This window comes from Rhea pennata, chromosome 14 (assembly GCF_028389875.1).
Source record: "Rhea pennata isolate bPtePen1 chromosome 14, bPtePen1.pri, whole genome shotgun sequence".
In the NCBI taxonomy this organism is placed as follows: domain Eukaryota; kingdom Metazoa; phylum Chordata; class Aves; order Rheiformes; family Rheidae; genus Rhea; species Rhea pennata.
Window position 1 is genome coordinate 16,442,427 of NC_084676.1, and position 17,574 is coordinate 16,460,000.

At 43.1% G+C, this 17,574-nt stretch overlaps 1 protein-coding gene across 1 annotated transcript in view; it reads left to right on the top strand.

The window, feature by feature from the left end:
* ADAMTS2 (ADAM metallopeptidase with thrombospondin type 1 motif 2) overlaps positions 1-17,574 on the top strand; it is a 186,621-nt gene that overhangs the window by 62,916 nt on the left and 106,131 nt on the right. Inside the window, exon 3 of the mRNA XM_062587339.1 lies at positions 7,990-8,149. Within this exon, the coding sequence (XP_062443323.1) occupies positions 7,990-8,149 (160 nt within the window). The remainder of the gene's footprint in view (positions 1-7,989; positions 8,150-17,574) is intronic.

Consider the following 17,574-nt stretch of genomic DNA (forward strand, 5'->3'; position numbering starts at 1 on the left):
TTTGAAGTCTTTTTAATCATCTGTTTTCTTGACGGCTCAATGAGAATGAGACATAGTCTGTCTCAACGTTGTGTCTCTTCAAAAACCACAAAAAAACCATCCTTTCTGAGTTTCTAGCATGAGTTACACTATATAAAAGCAAGATCTGGGTCCAGATTTTCATCTGCTATAAACAAATGCAGTTCTGTTAACTTTGAGTTATATCAGCTGGGAAGTTGCCTCCCTACTACTATTAATCATACCTGCAGTTGTGCAGTGACTAGGCTGGGTTCCATGGACCAACCTTTATTTTTGGTAACAGAGGAAGTATATAGACAAGGAGGACTTGGATAGGTGCATGGATGGGTGGATATTCTTTCTCTTTGTGCCACGAGTAATGCAGGAAAGTAGACTGTAACGAAAGCGCTCCTGGTACAAATAGCTCTTGTATGCTGTTTTTCATTAGTAGATCTCAGAGTGCAGTAAAAATGTGACCTTATCCTCCTCCTGCACATGAAAAACAGGGGAACGAAAAAGCATACAGCCTGCATAATGTTACCCACCAGGCTCTGCCTGTCTATCTGTTGATCAGTCTAGCTAGCTAGCTAATTTCTATTTGCATATATAATTATTTTACCCCTTAATTATTTAAGAAAATGTGTAAATAAAGTGCAAAATGATCTTAAAGCTGAGAAATATTCTTTTCTGGCTGACAAGGAGGAGGAAAAAAAAAAAAAGGAAGGTTAAGTTGAAGACTGTCTCCTTCTCCCTTTCCCCATCCAGCCTGGGACTGAAAGGAAGAAAAAAAAATCAGTGTAGCTTTAGGGCAGTAGCAGCACAGAGCACAATAAGTGGCAACATGTTCCAAATACTTGATGCAATTCCTTTAGTATCTTCATTTGCTTTAAGGAAAAATGGATTTGCAGTACGAAACTAATCTTACTCTGCTATACTTCAATAGTTCAAGGCATGTTCTCAAAGAAGCAAATGCAAATATGAAATAAGAAGCTTTTTTTTTTTGCTTTGTTATCTCTGTGAATGAAGCTAAATGGAAACACAATGGCAAGCTGGTCTGTTCCTGAATCTGTGTATTTTCTGGTTGAAAATAACATTTTCAGTTCTGCAGTGTGTTTAAGAAATCCTATGTGGGCAGAGATGAGTTTTAGAAGATCTGTGTTATGTTCTTAGTTATACCACAGATTTCTGGGGTGATCTTGGTCCAGTTATTGGATCCTTTTAGACACCAGTTCCATTCTAATGTAAATGAACTAATAATATTTCCGTACTTCACTTCAGTGATGGGAGGACCCATCTGTTGCTGTCTGGGAAAAGCCATGTTCCTGTGGCTCTAAGACCTAGAGAGGAATCATAAATAAAGATAAGATCTGTAAGCTGTTTGAAAATTCTCTGCTGAAAGTGCTATTTTGGTGTCAGTTTTAGTCAAAGATACAGCAATCATGTTTATTTAGGGCACAGGCACGTTTATGCAAATATAAAGTAAGACCTTGTCCAATCTGCTGTCATGTGAATAAAGTATTTTCTGTTTCAAATTAGCTACAGAGTATTCTTCGGGAGGATCCTATATTGCAGATTCCTCTCTGGAGGTTTCCTTGACAGGGTAAGGACTGCAGGCTCCTAACTTGGGCTCTGAGGCTAAATATCGGATAGCCTGAATGCGCCCTTGCTCTCGGGAGGAAAGATGGTATATTTTCTATTAGTCATTATTTTTCAAATCTGTAAAATTACCTGAAATTCAGGACTGTATTTACAGTTTGTTCATGCACAGGTACATTATGCAGATGGTTACGTTTTTCAGAATCAAGTATTCTAAAAACTAGAAGTCTTTCTATTTACAGAAATCCTGTTTCTAAGAGTTTCTGAAACACTCTGTTTTTGTAGGTTACCAATTTAATTAACTAAGCAGACACTTGGAACTTTTTTATATTAATATCAGGTTTGTTCTCATTTAATTTTAGCTTCCTTTTTGTATCATGTACTCAGAGATTGGGAAGTAAATCTGCCTTTATATGGCAATAGGAAACTTTGTAAAGCTGTACTAATGAGGAAGCAAATGAACATTAATTAAACTTGCAGTTAGAGGCTGGGCTGAAGCTCTGGAGTCCCGCCGCCGCAGCGGCAGCTAGCCGGGTTACTTCATTACAGCCTGGAACGGGGAGCTGTGACGGGAATGGGAATGAGGAGACAATTAAGTCACTCACTGAGGGCAGAGGCAGCGGGACATTTAATTAGCCATAGGAGCTCCAGCGTAAAACCTGGAGATTTCTGTAGATTCTAAATACGTGAAGGACATTTTCTGTCAAATGGAACTTTTAAAGAATGCCTTCAGAAGTGTGCCAGGGGTTGGGATGTTGAGGAGACTAGAGGAGCAGACCTGAATTTCAGCTGAGCCCTTCAGTGTGGTGGCAAATTGTTGGGCTGGTCCTGTGGGCTGGAGAGGAGGTCTCCATTGTGGTGGATACAACTCATGTCTTACCTTGGGCAGAAAGGCCAAAGCTGGGGACGGTGATGTGTGATGTTGGAGTGGCCTTGTCTTGTAAAGCCAGAGTGGTAGAAAGGGACAGCACCAGGAGGAGCTCGGTTCTTACCCTGTCTGCTTTAAGCCTCATCGTAGCATCCAAGGAATTCCCCAAATCATAAATTACAGTTTATTTAGGATTACAGCCTGCTTTCTCTGTGCATGCTGCAGAAGATGGGGACCTGTGGAGTGCTGAACAGCAGCAATACGGGATTGCGCCTTGCAGAGCCCCCACTGATGAGCTCTCCTCTCCCACCTGCAGCTCCCGAAACTCCTGTGATCCCTCTGCCAGCCCTTGGGCACCTTTATAACATGCACTGGCTTTTCTCTGCTGTCTTTCAGCTGAAAAAACCAGCTTTGCCACCATGACAAAACACAGTTTTGAGAAGGTGTGAACCCCCTCTCCCTCCTGTGAATGATGCACTCGTGACTTCCAGAGCATTCACTCTTTTTTGGTGCAGTTACATTGGAGGTCAGTGGCAGAGAAGCACTTAATCACTTGTTTTGCCTTTGAAATAGGGGGAAAGCATTCATTTATGAGTTTCTCACATTTCAGGCATTTGTTAACTCTGTTATAGAGGCATAATCTTGGGAAAGAGATGATTTTTAAGTGCACTTGTCTCTTTTAAGTTGCAGCATATTCACTGCTCCAGCTCCAGTCTTGCTCCATTTTCTCTCCTCATCATTCCTTAGGCAAAGACGCAGCATATTCAAAGTTTTGAAACTGTAATTTTTCTACCAAATTGAAATTAAATTAGCCAAAAATCCATTGACTTTGGAAAATCCAAGATGAGTTTCCAAGACTGCAGACATCTTACTGGTTTTGTAACATAAAAATAAGGGAGAAAGATGTGATTTGTTGTACTATGCTGGCTGCAATTTAGGTGTTCAGTGTTCATGTACATCTAGGTCTCCCCACTGTGAAGGTGGCTGGCCTGGATGCAGGGCAAGGGAGAGCAGAGAGGGTGCGTTGGGGATGGATGGGGAGCAGAGAAGAGTATGGGGAGGAATGGTCCGCATGGCCTGTGCAGTTATGGGTTTTTGCAGATCTTGGGGTCCCTGGAAGCCTGGTAGGTCTCCAGAGATGTATGGCAGCCCTATACCACCATTCCTCTCCCCCAAACCTAACTCCTGTGTATTTGAATGGACTCATTTGTGGCTTATCAAAATAATTGTTCATTAGACAGGACTGTCGCTCTCTGTCATTCTTGCAAAATTTTTCGTATGTGACTTTCACTTCTAAATAACTGACTTCCTAACCTTAGCAGAGGTTTTGATTCTCTGAACTGCAGTTTCCTTTTGATTAAGTGTCATCTTTTGCTCTACTCTTTAATGCATATTAATGAGTGCTAAGCAGTGCTTGACTTGAGTAATTTGCAGTTGGGATCCAAAAACCCTTGGAAGGAAGGCCTGGGGATGTCCTGTCTGGGGAAATAGTAGGAGATTATAAGCTTTTTGCCACAGTTTGTGAATTCCAAAGGCAAATACATTTTCAATTAATTTGTATTTTTTATTAGTCACACGACACAGTCACTGCTGCCATCGGTATTTAGCAATATTCTCATATTCCCTGAAGTTTCAACTTAGAGGTCCCAGAAGAGGAGGGAAGAGGTAATAGTTAGCTCAGCGTTTTTTCCAGGATTCAAAGTGCTTTCCACGACAGATGCTCAGTCCCGTGTTCAGTCCTGAGTTGCACAGCACATGTGCGGCTGCAGGAGGGTGGTGCAGGACAGGCACTGCTTGTCCATAGCTCTTGTATACACAGCAGTCCCGGCATGGAGTACAGCACTGCTGCTGCTAGCAGTTTTGAGCTCTTAGTTCATGAAAGCAGCTACTGCTGCTCTGCCCAAAACTTGGGGAAAGATAATTGAAAGGCTTAATTCTGCTTTCCTATCCCCTGGAGTGATATCCAGAGGGTGTCCCAAGAATTTTTGAAGTCTTTCTAGTCCAACTTTGGTAGAAAAGAAAGCATAAATTGGCTCAAACAATATGAGTTTTCTGTTTTAGTCATCTGGAGGTATTCTCCAGGAAATTGTAGCAACTTTAGTGCTCTCTGTTGTCATTGTAGACTTGGAGGTCGTCCGACAGTCATGGTCTTGGCAGGACCACCTGGCACAGGCGTCAAAGAGCTGGAGGATGCGAATGGGACCAGTCCCGTGATGGGCCTGGGCAGAGCCGTGCTGCTCTCTGGTCACCTCTTGGACCTTCAGGCTGTCTACTCAGCTGTGTGTTGAGTTGATTGTTAAAAGCCATCTCCTTTTCATGGTGGGGTTTTGGGGTATTTAGGGCAATATCTCCAAAAAAAAGAAAAGAAAAGAAAAGAAAAGAAACACTTGGCAAAACATACTGGGCTTTTCAAGGCCAAAGCATTTGGCAAAAAATAAATAACAAATCTGCCCTTATGATTTTCCTAGAGACTTGTTATGCCCAGTCACAGGGGGAGAAGTGGAAGCAAAGAGGTTAAATGTCTTCCTTGAAGCAGCGAGGAAGTGTGTGGTGGAGACAGTCAGGAGCCCCATGTAGTTTTTTAATGAATCTTTTATAACCATGGTATATTATTAGGCAGATGGCTTGAACTGTGGATTTCTGTAGGAACTCTGCCATGCAGTCTAAATGTATTTTTCTCCTCAAAGTCTTAAACTGAAATAAAATGAGAAAATATGGTTTGGTTCAGGATGTGAGAATATGTTCGCTAATTAAAAGACTATACAGGGTATAGAATATATAAAAATGTATCATTCTTTTACAATTCAAGGACACATTAATTCTTTCCTAATATTTCTGAGAAAAAAAATAATATGTTTCTGGGAACTAAAGGAAAAGAGAAATTCCAGTATAAGGAGACATAGTTATGTCTCCTTATGTCACAGGCTAAGATTAAAATGAAAAAAAGAAATATTCAGCCATGTTTGAAGATTAATTTTCTTCCTTTTTACACTTCAACAGGATTAGGGAGGATTCTCTCTTGGGGCTATATAGAGCCTGAGGACCTGATGGATGGCCCGTTATTTGGCAGTATTCAGGATCTATGTTTTATCGTAATGAAAAAGTTGCTGAATAGCATAACGCAGGAACGGGCTTTTCCTGTCTCTTGACCACTGGTTTTGTGTCCTGGGAGGCAGCGTTCAGGTGTCTCCTCTGGTTAGCCTGTGGTTGGTCTGGGGATCATCTTTTTCTCAAGGCAAATCTTCAGTCTGAACACTTTTTCTTTTCCAAAAGACCACCATGCTGGAAGCTAAAGTTCACTTACAAAAATTATTCTTCTGTCTGATCATTCAACTGCTGCTTGTAAAACTTGTCCATCTGTTAATTTTCTTAGAAGCTTTAAATTCCTCTCACTGCCCGTCGCTGCACCCCGCTGTGTACGATACTGCAGCACCATCTCCCCCAGGATCCTGAGCGATGGGCCGCCTGTTAAGTGTGCGTGAGCAATTAAGAAGCAGTGTTCATCACTCAGTTACCGGCACGTTTAAGAAATCCAGAAATACGTATGAGTAATGTGTGCAATCACATAACTTGCAAAAAGCAAAATCACAGTTTTGTATGGCAGTCAGGCTTCTCTGCATTCCTCCTGGGCTTGTGTACGGCATGTGCATCTTATTGCTGCATTTGAGCATGCAAATACTTGCAATTTCTCAAACTTTAGTTGTGCATTTCTCATTTTTTAAATAATTTCTGGATGTAGTATCTAATATCTGGACAAGATGTGTGTGTGTGTGTGTGCAACTAAAATGTGTAATAAAAGGAGAGTAACATTAATTTTGAATTTTTTTATGTGTTCTTTTTTACAGTAGAAGATCAGTTGTTATCTTTCTGGTTTCAGCACTTATTTTCTTGGTTGTCTTAGCTTCCTAGAGCTGCTGAGCCTGTCTCACCTTTGTGTCTGATGTAGAATCTAAATTAGATAAGAAGAATCAGGATGAAATTTCACATACGGTTTCTTCTCTGCACAGGCAGTTTAAAATGCTTCAATATAATTTTGTTTCTTTTAATCCATCCCCTTCAATCTGTTTTTGTATATATTATATATATGAAATCTGGGATGGGAAATCTTGCCTAATGTAAGTTAAGACATGACAAATGAACCTGACATTTTTCCAAGGAGGGAACCAAAGAACATACTGTATTTATAGCAGTAGAAATGCAGTTTGCTGCTTGTAGAATAAAAATATGCCTTGTATGAGAACTTTAATACTGGGATATCATAAGAGAGTGTAGATCATATTTGTTTCAAGTGAGCATACTTGCTTCAAAGTAGCTAAACTGATTCTCTTGGAAGCTCAAGGTGGGGCTTCACCCAGCAGCAAATTTGGGACCCCAGAAGCTCAGATACCAAGAAAAAGCACGTGGCCCAGCGTGGAGATGTTCTCCCTGGCCCCACTGTGAAGGCCAAAGGATCTGGTGTCATCAGACTAGAGAGTGATGAACTTCTGAAAGTTTTATTTGGGGCTTCTCTCCTTTATACTTTAAACAATTTCTTCTGTGTTAATATTAAGACTTTCTGTTTACAAGATAAGACTTCATCAGCTTAAGTTCTCAAACACAGATGTGCAAACATACTCAGAAAATTTGATTCAAACCAACCATTTCTGCAAGCCAACTACTAGCTATTGCAGCCTTCTCTGAGAAGGCAGGACCACCAGGAGAGATGAACGCAGGAGATCCGAGCACCCTATTTTTCACCTGCATGAGAAGGGTTAAAAGACTTGTTAAAAATTTTCCTGCTTTATGATGATTTTCCTGCAATATTAAGCTGTGCTGAGCATAGTGAGAAGCACTGGGATGACATTCCGTGGAGGTGCTCTGTAGAAGTGCAAATTTCGCAGGTTTTTCTTACCAGGATGTTTGTTCCAGTCCAAGTTCTTCAATTTTTATCCTTTAGGAATGCACTGCTGACACCCTTTTTAAACTAGTTCTGTCTACATGTTGAAAGAATATTTTGTCAGGGCAGCCTTTTGTGTCAAAGGGAAGAGAATCACAGTCTGTTTGCCTGCGTGTAAGACGGTACTTTTCCATCTTGCCTCTGAACAGAAAGGCTGACTCTACATTTTTGGACTGTGCAGCTGCACATCAGGACCAGCTTATGGTGCTGAACCGATCCTTTATGTAGCAGAGATAGTAAACAGCAGAGTGGTCTGTGGCTGGCAAATAGCTATGGCCATATTAACTATTTCACTGTAGTTGGTTTCTAATTGAGATTGTATTTCCTGGACAGAGTGTTCGACCTCTACCTGCTTGCTTGGCTCTGGGAGGCGTCCCTCTGGTTCAGGGCTGTACCTTTGTCCTTCCTTGTCAAGTTGGGGAAATGATGCTTTGTTTTGCTCTAATAAAGAATTCACCTAGTTCCTTCTCTGAATCCTAGTTGCTCTCCAGAGAGCAATAAAGTGTGCTTAAGCATATTGTAACTGTTTACTCATGATGTCTGCTGTATGTGCAGTAACTTGAAATGTTCAATCTCTGCCCTGTCGCTCCAGGCTGGCATGATTCGCACAGACAAGGACGAATTCTTCATTGAACCTCTGGAGAAAGGGGCCCAGGAGCAGGAGGAGGGAGGAGGCAGGACACATGTGGTCTATCGCAGAGCAGCTGCCAAGAAGCAGTTTCCTATGGAGAGCACAGATATCCAGTATAAAGGTAAGTTGAGGATGTAAATGCTGGCTGATGTATAAAGTGTAGCTAAAGGCATGTAGCCAATGCGATCTGCTACCTCTGGCTTCTTTGTCCTTGGGAATGGAAATCTGTTCTCCTTCTGTATATGGAGAGGTAGAGGAGGAGTTGAACATTTTAGCTGGGATAAATAAGCATTGCAGCAGCCAAAACACTTTCCAGGATGCCAAAACTGTCCCTGCCTTAAATGCACAGATAAGAACTGTGTTTCCTTGGCTCCTGAGAGACTCAGCATAAGGTGGTGTGTCCAAACTTGGGCCCCCATGTCAGAGTGGAGGAAGAGGACTGTGGATTGGGCAGCAGTGCCAAGGTACCTGTGTGTGCTGGGGGCAGATACTGGTGCTGGCTTTGCGGAGGCTGTGCTGGAAGGCTGCAGCCAGAGCGCTGAGGCTGATGTGGTACGTGGGCTTTTCATTGTCCATGTCTTTGATGGCATGGGTTTCATCCCAACAGGGAAATAACTGTTCAGATGTGGACACAAACCTCCTCTTGACTTAGTTGTGTGTTTCCAAGTGCAGAATTTAACCTAATACATGCTACACAGTGATGGAACAACAGGAGCTAAACATAAACAGCCTTTCTCTGCTAACCACTCTGATATGGGACCTTTTTAGCTGAACAAATAAGGGATGCAGACTTGATAAGTGCATGTTCTGACAGCTGACATTAACACTGAGATTAACTGGGTAGTTTTAGAAGAAACCAAAACCAGTTGCACTTTGATCCCCCATGTGTGTACTAAGCTGCAGAGTGGTTTGCCACTAATAGTTTGAAAGCAGATGAACACCTGAGCATTATCTCACAGCAGTAGGGTATGTTACTGCGTATAATACAGCATGTCAAGTTGTCCTCTATAGAAATCTTCCCAGTGATTCCCATCCCTTTAATATGTCACCATCGTTTTTCAGAAGATAATGTTATGGAACCTATTGTAAAAACTCCACTATTTCCCCTGCAGATAGTAATCCGCAGAAACCAGTTGGAAGAACACAGTCATAGCAGTTAGGCAGTGAAATTATGGCCAGGTTAATAACCCAGATTTTGCAATGATCAAGTTGGAGTGGGAAGGAAAGGAAGCAAGCCATAGCATTCATCTGACTTTTCTTGGGCCATTGGTTATGACCCACAGGTTATGTGAGTGGTGCAGTGTAATGTGGGACGTTTTTAGCTGGTTTCAAATACATCCTGGGGCGGTGCTGGAAGGAGTCAGGTGTCTATGGGGCATGAGACCAACTACTCGTTCCCAGAATGATATGATGGAAGGTGCTCTCCTAGTAGATCTCTATAAAATTATTGCAGTGTTGGAAAACATCAGCCAGTCACTATGTTTCCTTTTAAACAAAAGAGACTTAATTTTATTCACACCTTATGGCAGTGTTTTTGTTTTTGGTTGGTAAATACTCCTCAGGAGTAGGAGTCTGGTACACAGGAAAACATAAATTTTAGATCGGCTCCAATTATTGGCACGCGGTGCCTGCTGGAGGAGGGCTCTGACAGCGGCGTCTGCAAGCACCTCCGCGAAACGCAAAGCCTGCACCGCACCGCACCGCACCGCATCGCGCGGCCCCGGCTGCCACCGAGCGGGGACCGACCGACGGCAAAACCGCGCTCCGGCGCTGCACGTGATACCAGCCAGCATCTGCTGCTGCCACGTCGAGGCCTTGCTGTGCCACGGGCTCGGGGAATCGCTGCAGCTTTTAGGCTCTGGTGCAAAAGCACAAAACAGTAATCAGCATCAGGCAGCACTGTGGAGTTAAAAAGCGTCCTTAATAGCCGGGTTTGCAAACGGGAAGCTGTCTTCGCGTGGGCCAGGCTGAGACGTAGCGCTGACCTCGTTTTGAACAGCAAGTGTCCACTTTAGATAGCAATACTTGCAATTTTTCGTCTTTCAAATTTTAAAATCAAGGAAAAATGCTAAGAGGGATAATCATCCTTCCTATCCATCCTCTTTTGACTTGTGAAGTCAATCACAGCTAAGTTTGTGTTTTGTAAAAATAGCGGTGTAACGTACAGTTTTTACCATTAGATTATCTTTACCTTAAAAAAGAACAGCCACCGCAAAACTGATCAGTTCTCATGTATTTTTGGTTAAACCTGGCTTCCTTGCTCCTGATTTGCTTTAGGCAACAGGCTTGGAAAGGACATGTTTTCAAAAATCGTAATTTTGTTTTCCAGTTTGTCTTTTCCAGAACGCATCTAGTTTTGGTTAACAAACGTCAAAATATTTAGTGACTGAGCAGTGATAAGCACACTGTGCTGCATGTTTCCATAACACCCTAAATTAATCAAGGGGCTTACTTAAGAAATATTTAGCAGGGCACTTCCAGCATGCTGTATCTATTAAAAAAAACAATAAAAAAAGAGAGAAAGAATGGTTAACCAAGAACACTCTCCTTTTCCATCATCCCCGGAGACATTTGCATTGTTGCCAAGTCCCATAAATTTACATGTGATGAATTGTAATATTTGGTTTATTTTTAAAGGTCTAGCCTCCGAGAGTCATATGAATATGTGATAACTTTTTTTTTCTCCCTATGTGAGTTTCTGGCTCTTGTAACAATTGAGAAAAAAAGCTTGAAAATATTTACATATTCAGCAACTAGAAAGCAATGAATAAGATGAAGTATGTAGTATTCTATAATTCTAAAGAGAGCATCTTTGAAAATCCCATGATATCTTAATTTAATCCTGTGATTTGGGAGAGAATTGTGAGTCACGATTTTTGAATGCTTGGGTTTGGATAGACAAATAGGAATTCCTCCTGAACGCTCCTATCTCTGGCCGTCTCCACAACAGGCCGAGCTGCGCTCTCGCCAGTGGGACGGGAGGGAAGGAGAAGCGTCCTGAACTTGGAGCCGGGTGGGTCAGTCAGGACTATTGCAGGCCTTGGGGCTCCCCCTTGCCAGAAGGAGCTGGGCTGTGGTCGCACGGCCCTTGGACGGGGCAGGGGCCCGGGAGAGGGGGTGAGGGAGGCAGCAAAGCGGCTGGACCTGCCTCAAAAAGCAGTTGGAGCTAATGGGAAGATCCATCATCCCGTTGCAAGGATGCATGAATGTGAGCGAGAAAAGCGAGGCGTTTTCCCAACCGCAGAAGTAAACTTAAAGGGCTAACTGGTGCTAGGAGGTGAACTTCAGAGCAGTGGTTTCCTCGCATTTTGCATACAGTTATCTTTCTCTTAATTTACAGTAAGGGAAATTGGGATTTTATTCCCTCTGTAAAAACCAACCCAACCGAGCCTTGTGAACGCCAGCGGGGGGAAGGTCTGTGCCTCCGCGTGGGAAGGCTCTGCGGACATGCTGGGTTTCGGAAGTGGGACGCGCTGGGAGAGGGGGGCTGCGCCGGGTGGCAGAGCTGTGCTCCGATTTCAGACGATGCTTTTGAGTTTCAGCAAGACTCTATCAGAATATTGGGAAAAGGACAGGCTTGTTTTGAATCGTTGTGTTTTGATATATGTAGGGTTATCTGGTCTATGTGAGAATCACAGGCTCCAGGTACGCATTTATACAATATTTCTACCTGCTTTGCCTCTCTCAAACAGTACTACTTATTAATGTACCTGGAGAAATTCAAGTATCATATTTGAGACAAGTAATAACCCACAGTGGAGTAATACTGCAGAAGTCTGTGTGAACTCACTAAAAATAAGCTAGTTGTTTTGGAAAGATAAGTATTTTCATGTACTGGTTGATGTATTGCAGGTATGGTGGGTAAAAGCCCTATTTTTTCTAGTGACTATGTTTTTACTACTCACATATGATAATTTATCTTCTTCTAGATAAAAATAAACAGCATGCTGAAAATATTTTAGTATTTCCAGTTGAATTCCTTCTTGCGTAGATAAGACATCGTTTGGCAACAGTAGAACTTTTCTGCGCAGTAGAAGCAGAATTGAATAGGCAAGCTAACGGAGCATTTCTTCTCTTGAAGCTGCTATTTTGCTCTAGTGTTCTTTAGATGTTAAGTAAAGAGATGGTAGGTATTTAATCAATAGTTACGATAAGGTCTGAGAAATGAAAGAAAGCTTAATTCTTGTTTCTCAGGGCAATCTGAGTATCAGGCTCGCAAACTTTATATCACACCTGCCCAGCTAAATTATCACGGCTGCTCTCGTGATCCAATTGCCAGGAAACGATCGTAGCAAAATTTCCTTAATGTTTGCGTTCTCTCTCAAAAGCGCTGTCTAAATACACCAGTCTAAGAGTTATCGTATTCCTTGACTGATGAGAAGCAGAACCTCAGCATTAGCTGACCGCTTTATTTACTGTGCAGATGAAAGATTACCTTAGCAAAGAGCAGTTTATTTCGGAGGTAACTCTCCAAATATGCTTAAAACCTGCAGACTCCTCTTCCTTTAACTGCTAGTGAAATCCGTCGGAGTGGCCCAGGCCCGTGGTGACGGCAGCGCGGGCTCACGGCCCCTCTCGGAGAGTCGGGCCCCCGTCCCGCCGCAGCACGGCCTCTGCCTGCGGCCAGGCCTTCAGCGTCGGCGCCTGAAGATGGGGCCTGCTCGGGTGACCCTGTGATGCACTTCCTGGGCCAACAGATAGTCCTTTTCTTTCTTTCCTTCTTTTTTTTTTGAAGTCTACCACTGTTTTCTTCCTGTCAGGGGAGGGTGGCTTCCACCCCTGCAGCCACGGACGCCCAGCAGGCAGGCAAAGAGGCAGCAGCGATAAGCTGCTTCTACCCCCTAAAGGCAACGAGCTCTCCTTTCCGAACAGCTTCCCAGCCTTCACTGAAGCCAGATTGCTCCGTAGTCCTGTCCCTGGCACCTCCTGCCTCTGTGACTTAAAGCTTCCTTCTCCTCCCACCGATGGGACAGTAGTGAGTCCTGAGGGGTGGTGGCCAATTCAGTCGGGGAGAAACTAAAGCTGAAAATAAATAAATAAATAAATAAACAAACCTTAGAAGTTGTTGGGAAGATGGAAGAAGTAAAATACATGCTAAAGCTGTAACAAGTCGGTTGAGAGATTTGCAATTTTTAAAGATGGTCTTTCAGAGGAAGACTCTTCCATCATAGCCCATCAAACTGTCAATGACATTGATTTACTAATGTATTTAAATTACTTTTTGGAAACCAAGGTGTATTTGTTGAGTATTTTTCTGGATTGCCTGAAACGACACCCAGATTGGCTGCACTCTGGCTGGTTGCCAGTCTAATTTACAGAAACTTTGCTGGTTACCTTTGCAGAGGAACTGTTCTCTCAGAAAACTGAAGTTTCTCCAAACTCAATCAATATTTTCTCTCAGTGTGTACTCCAGCTGATTAATTACTGTTCCCTTATTTTGCAGTTAGTAAGGCATTGATGACAATATTTTTTGTCTCCTTCCTACATCATCTGTGCATGATAAATACATCTGTCTTTCTCCTGTGTTGTTTTTCCTCTGAATTTCATTTTACAGATTCGTAGGAAGAGAAAGATTGGGAATTCAGCTGTGATTCAACTTTTGAGTAAGAAACAAGGTTATGCACTCACAAAACCCGAAGTCTCTCGAGGGCGTTGTTAGGCCAGTGGATGTCACCCTTCCTAACCGCAGATGTAGCTGATAAAGCAGTTCTTTGCTAGCACAGGCAAACATCACCCTTGCAGTAATTTTAATATGGAAATTTTGCATAAATCTAAAAAGTTCTACTTGTGTAACTGCAGTAAATCATCTGGATGATTAGATGCATACTAATGAACACTGTTGCTACATGTGGTTGGTGTGAAATATAAGGAACAGCCTTCTTTTTCCAGAGCTGATGTATGTTTTTACTACCCCAAAGGGTAGTGGATGTGTGCCCTACCCACCCCAGTGGCCTTAGCTGGGCCCTGGAGCGCTTGCTGGTAAAAAGTTAACGTATCCCACACTTGTGGAACAGTTGTTATTCCTTTACCTAGAAAAAAAATATATATGAAATAGGTGTAATTGAACAGTGTGGGTTGTTTTTGTTGGAATACTGGTTGAGTATTTCTCAGAGAAGAGTAATTTTGCTGTGCTTTTGTGTGTGGGGAGTGCTCATGTAATGAAAGATGCATGGTGATGTTTGTGCATCTCGGGACCACAGTGAAGCTGCGTGGGCTACTTTTGCAGTGGGCTTTTCAAACTTTTGAACAGTTTGGAAAAGTGTATTGAAGTTTCAAAGGATTTTTCCTTTTAATTAAACTTCTCCTTTTCCCAGATGCTAAAAATTGCTTTCCAAACAGTTCAGCACACATTAAATACTTTCTCATAATTACTTTTTCATGGCATCATCTGCCATGTAGTTACTTCAGTGATGTTTTGTCTTACCAGTAACAAAAGTCATCGTGTATATAAGCAAAACTGCTGGGGAAGCATCAGCAAGATGCACCGTGCTGGCTGCACGGAGATGCTCCTGCTGGGCTGGGGAGCAGAGAGTAGCTGGAGTGAAATGCTGCAGTTGAGTCTGGCTCTGCGATGGTTTCCTGCGTTGTCATCTCGGTCTTAGAGACACTTTAAAAAAACTGCAGTTGTTGCTAGACATAGGCTATAGGAAAATAACGATATTATTATGTTAGGAGCCTCAGTTTCTGTATTTGTCCCCACTGTTCTTAAGTAGTTTGAGATCCAGATAGGCTTTAGGGAAGCTTTAATTGCATGCTTAACTTTAAGCAGGTACTTAACTGACTTCAGTGGGATTCAAATACATACTTCAGACAAAATTTTGGTTTTTTCTGAATGGAGATGGATTCCTCATTTGGCTTTGAGACATAAGGCAAGTTACTGAGGAATTGCCACTTCTGTTCAGATATGCTTGAATTAAAGGTGATCAACTTAATTATTTGTGCTTATTTAAATATCAGCAGTCTGCTTTATCATTAATTTAAAAAGAAAATTCTTTTCAGTTCGTTCTCAGTTGGTGAGTTTAGCTTTGGGTACTGTATTAAAACAATACAATAAGACTCTTCTAAGTGATTGTTGTAAACAGCTTACAGCTGGAGTTAAACATTAGCAAATGTACTGAATGTTGCTAAATTTAGCAAAATGATAATAAGGCTGATATTTGTCGATAAAGCAACAATTTCCAATTCTCATAGCATACTTCTACAAAATATTTGTGAGAGCAAGTGATGAAAACATGGGAAAGCTCTCATTTTCCTTTTCACCATTCTCTTTTAATTAATTTTGCGTTAGAGGTGTGTGAAACCTAGGCTTGATTAATCACTTGTTTATTTTATATAAACTTGTTCATTTATATGTATGCTTATAGAGGCAAAACATTTTACAATAGATTTCATGAATGTTCGTTTTTATTCTTCCTTATAATATCCATTGATCTCACAATACTTAATGAATTTAGCCTCACAACCTCCTGGGAGGAAAGAGATCAAAATGTTTGCCTTTAGACAACAACACAGTAAACCCTGTTTTTACTGAAAGCTGCCATTGCTTTTGCTGGTAGTAGTCCTCTGTAAGACCTGAGTTCATAAGAGCAGCAGAGCGTAAGTCAAACCCGGTCTCCAGAGCTTGGCCGATGCTTCCTTACCTGAGTGGATGCAGCCACCAATGGGCATGTGTGCAGTTTTTGCATATGAATACGTTGGTGTGCACCCACACAGTGGCTGCAACTTCCCATTTATGGGCGATTTTTTTTTTTTTTTTTATGAGGGGTCATCCTGTTGAGGATTACTTATTTACAAGCTATGTTCACGTTGTCGGACCTGCTCAGGAAGGCCCAGGGTGGCAGTAGCCCAGCAGGTTCCCTTGTCTCTGTTAGGCATGAAGGACGAGGAGCTTGTTCGCGGGTAGACCTTAATGTTCTACCATGACAACTGCAAATCTCCTGCCACCCGTATCTGTGCTTAGGAAATGTGCTCTGGACCTGAGAGTTGGCAGATAAGGGTAGCGTGTACTGTTTGCTGTTTTGTACCATGGGATTCGAACTCCGTGTTTAATAACAATACGCAAAATAGCATCTGGTATGCGTCACTAAAATAAGCTCTTGTAGAATGTGCCGATAAACATTTGCTGTAGACTAAGAGGCATAAATCTTGTCTGCTGTCCGTGATAACGATGATAAAATGTTTTGATCAGGCTAAGAGCTCCAGGCATGATCAAATGAAAGCAGTGGGCCAGCCCAGAGTTGTGAGGGAGATGGATATCCTTCAAACATCTATATTGCTGTCATTTCTTGCAACAGAAGAGTCATGTGAGGCCTTGTGAAGTGGTGCAAGGATTAGTGATGTTCTCCAGCTGGTCCTGACTGTTCTCAGCTGTGTGAAGGCTGCTCCATGGTGGCTGGTCACCACAGAGCTGCTGTGCCTTCATGTTTATGGGGGGCACTGGAGGGGCACTGCATTAATAACGGCACAAGACCCGGCCGGGGAAAGAGAAGCAATGCTGTCATCTTCCTCTGTACGCATTTCATTCGTGGTGGTGACTGCACCCCAAGCCTGTCCTTAGATGCAAGTGTTTTGCTTCTCCTAAGCCCGATGCCACTAGAAGGGCCGCGTGGCTCAGAGCGATGGAGCCTCTTGGAGACTCAAGCACGAGGCAGGCGACTCGATCACTGGCTTTCCTTGCCACCCAGAGACCCTGCCCTTCGTTCACCAGTTGGGTACTGCAAAGGAGACCTTCAGAGACGATGGCGCCAGCTCCCCGGGTCCCATCCCCACGTGGAGGGCGAGCTCTCTTGCAGAGAGCTTCACTCCGGTGAGGAGCGACTCCACGCTGCGCTTGGACCAGCGGTGCTTGTTAATGGGTTAAATACTGCGCGCTTTAGTTTTCAGCAGGCTCTTTGATTAAAAGCCTGGTTTGCATCTTTGCTCTTCCTTTTATCTGCGAGTTTTTGCGCAGTCACTCGCTTGTTCCAGCTCCCTGGGTGTGCGCAGACCATCTGGCACGGCTTGCCTGCCCTGCAATATGTAGTGCTTTCAAGGGGAAAAATTATTAATCACAATCTGGATGGCAGGGGGGTTTGGGACTCGTTTTAGTTGAGCGCCGGAGCTGCTGGTTCCACAGGTGGCTCTTCAGAGGAGGCTTCGCAGCAGATCTTTGCGTGTCCGCGTGGTAGACACGCGAGGAAAGCGAGAGCCGCGTGGCCGGGGGGACCGAACGTCAGGCGGGGGCCAGGAGCGGCGCTCCTGGGAGACGCGTGTCCCCGTCCCTCGCTGCGCCGGGGCCGGGGCCGCCGCGCCGGGCTGAGCGTCGCCCGCCCTAGCGCTTTTGGGCTGCGGACGCTGCAGTGAAATTCCTTTCCTCGGGCTTTGCTCCATTTTGCAGGGTTTGGCCACTGCAGATTGTCTGTTTTAAAAGAAACATTTATTTTTTGTGATATTCTAATATTCCTTCAATGACTGTTACTTTTTAGAAACCAGGGCGTTTATTTTAAAACGCTTTAAGGCAGAGTCTCTTACTCAAGAAATGAGTTACGTGTGAGACGGTCTTAATCC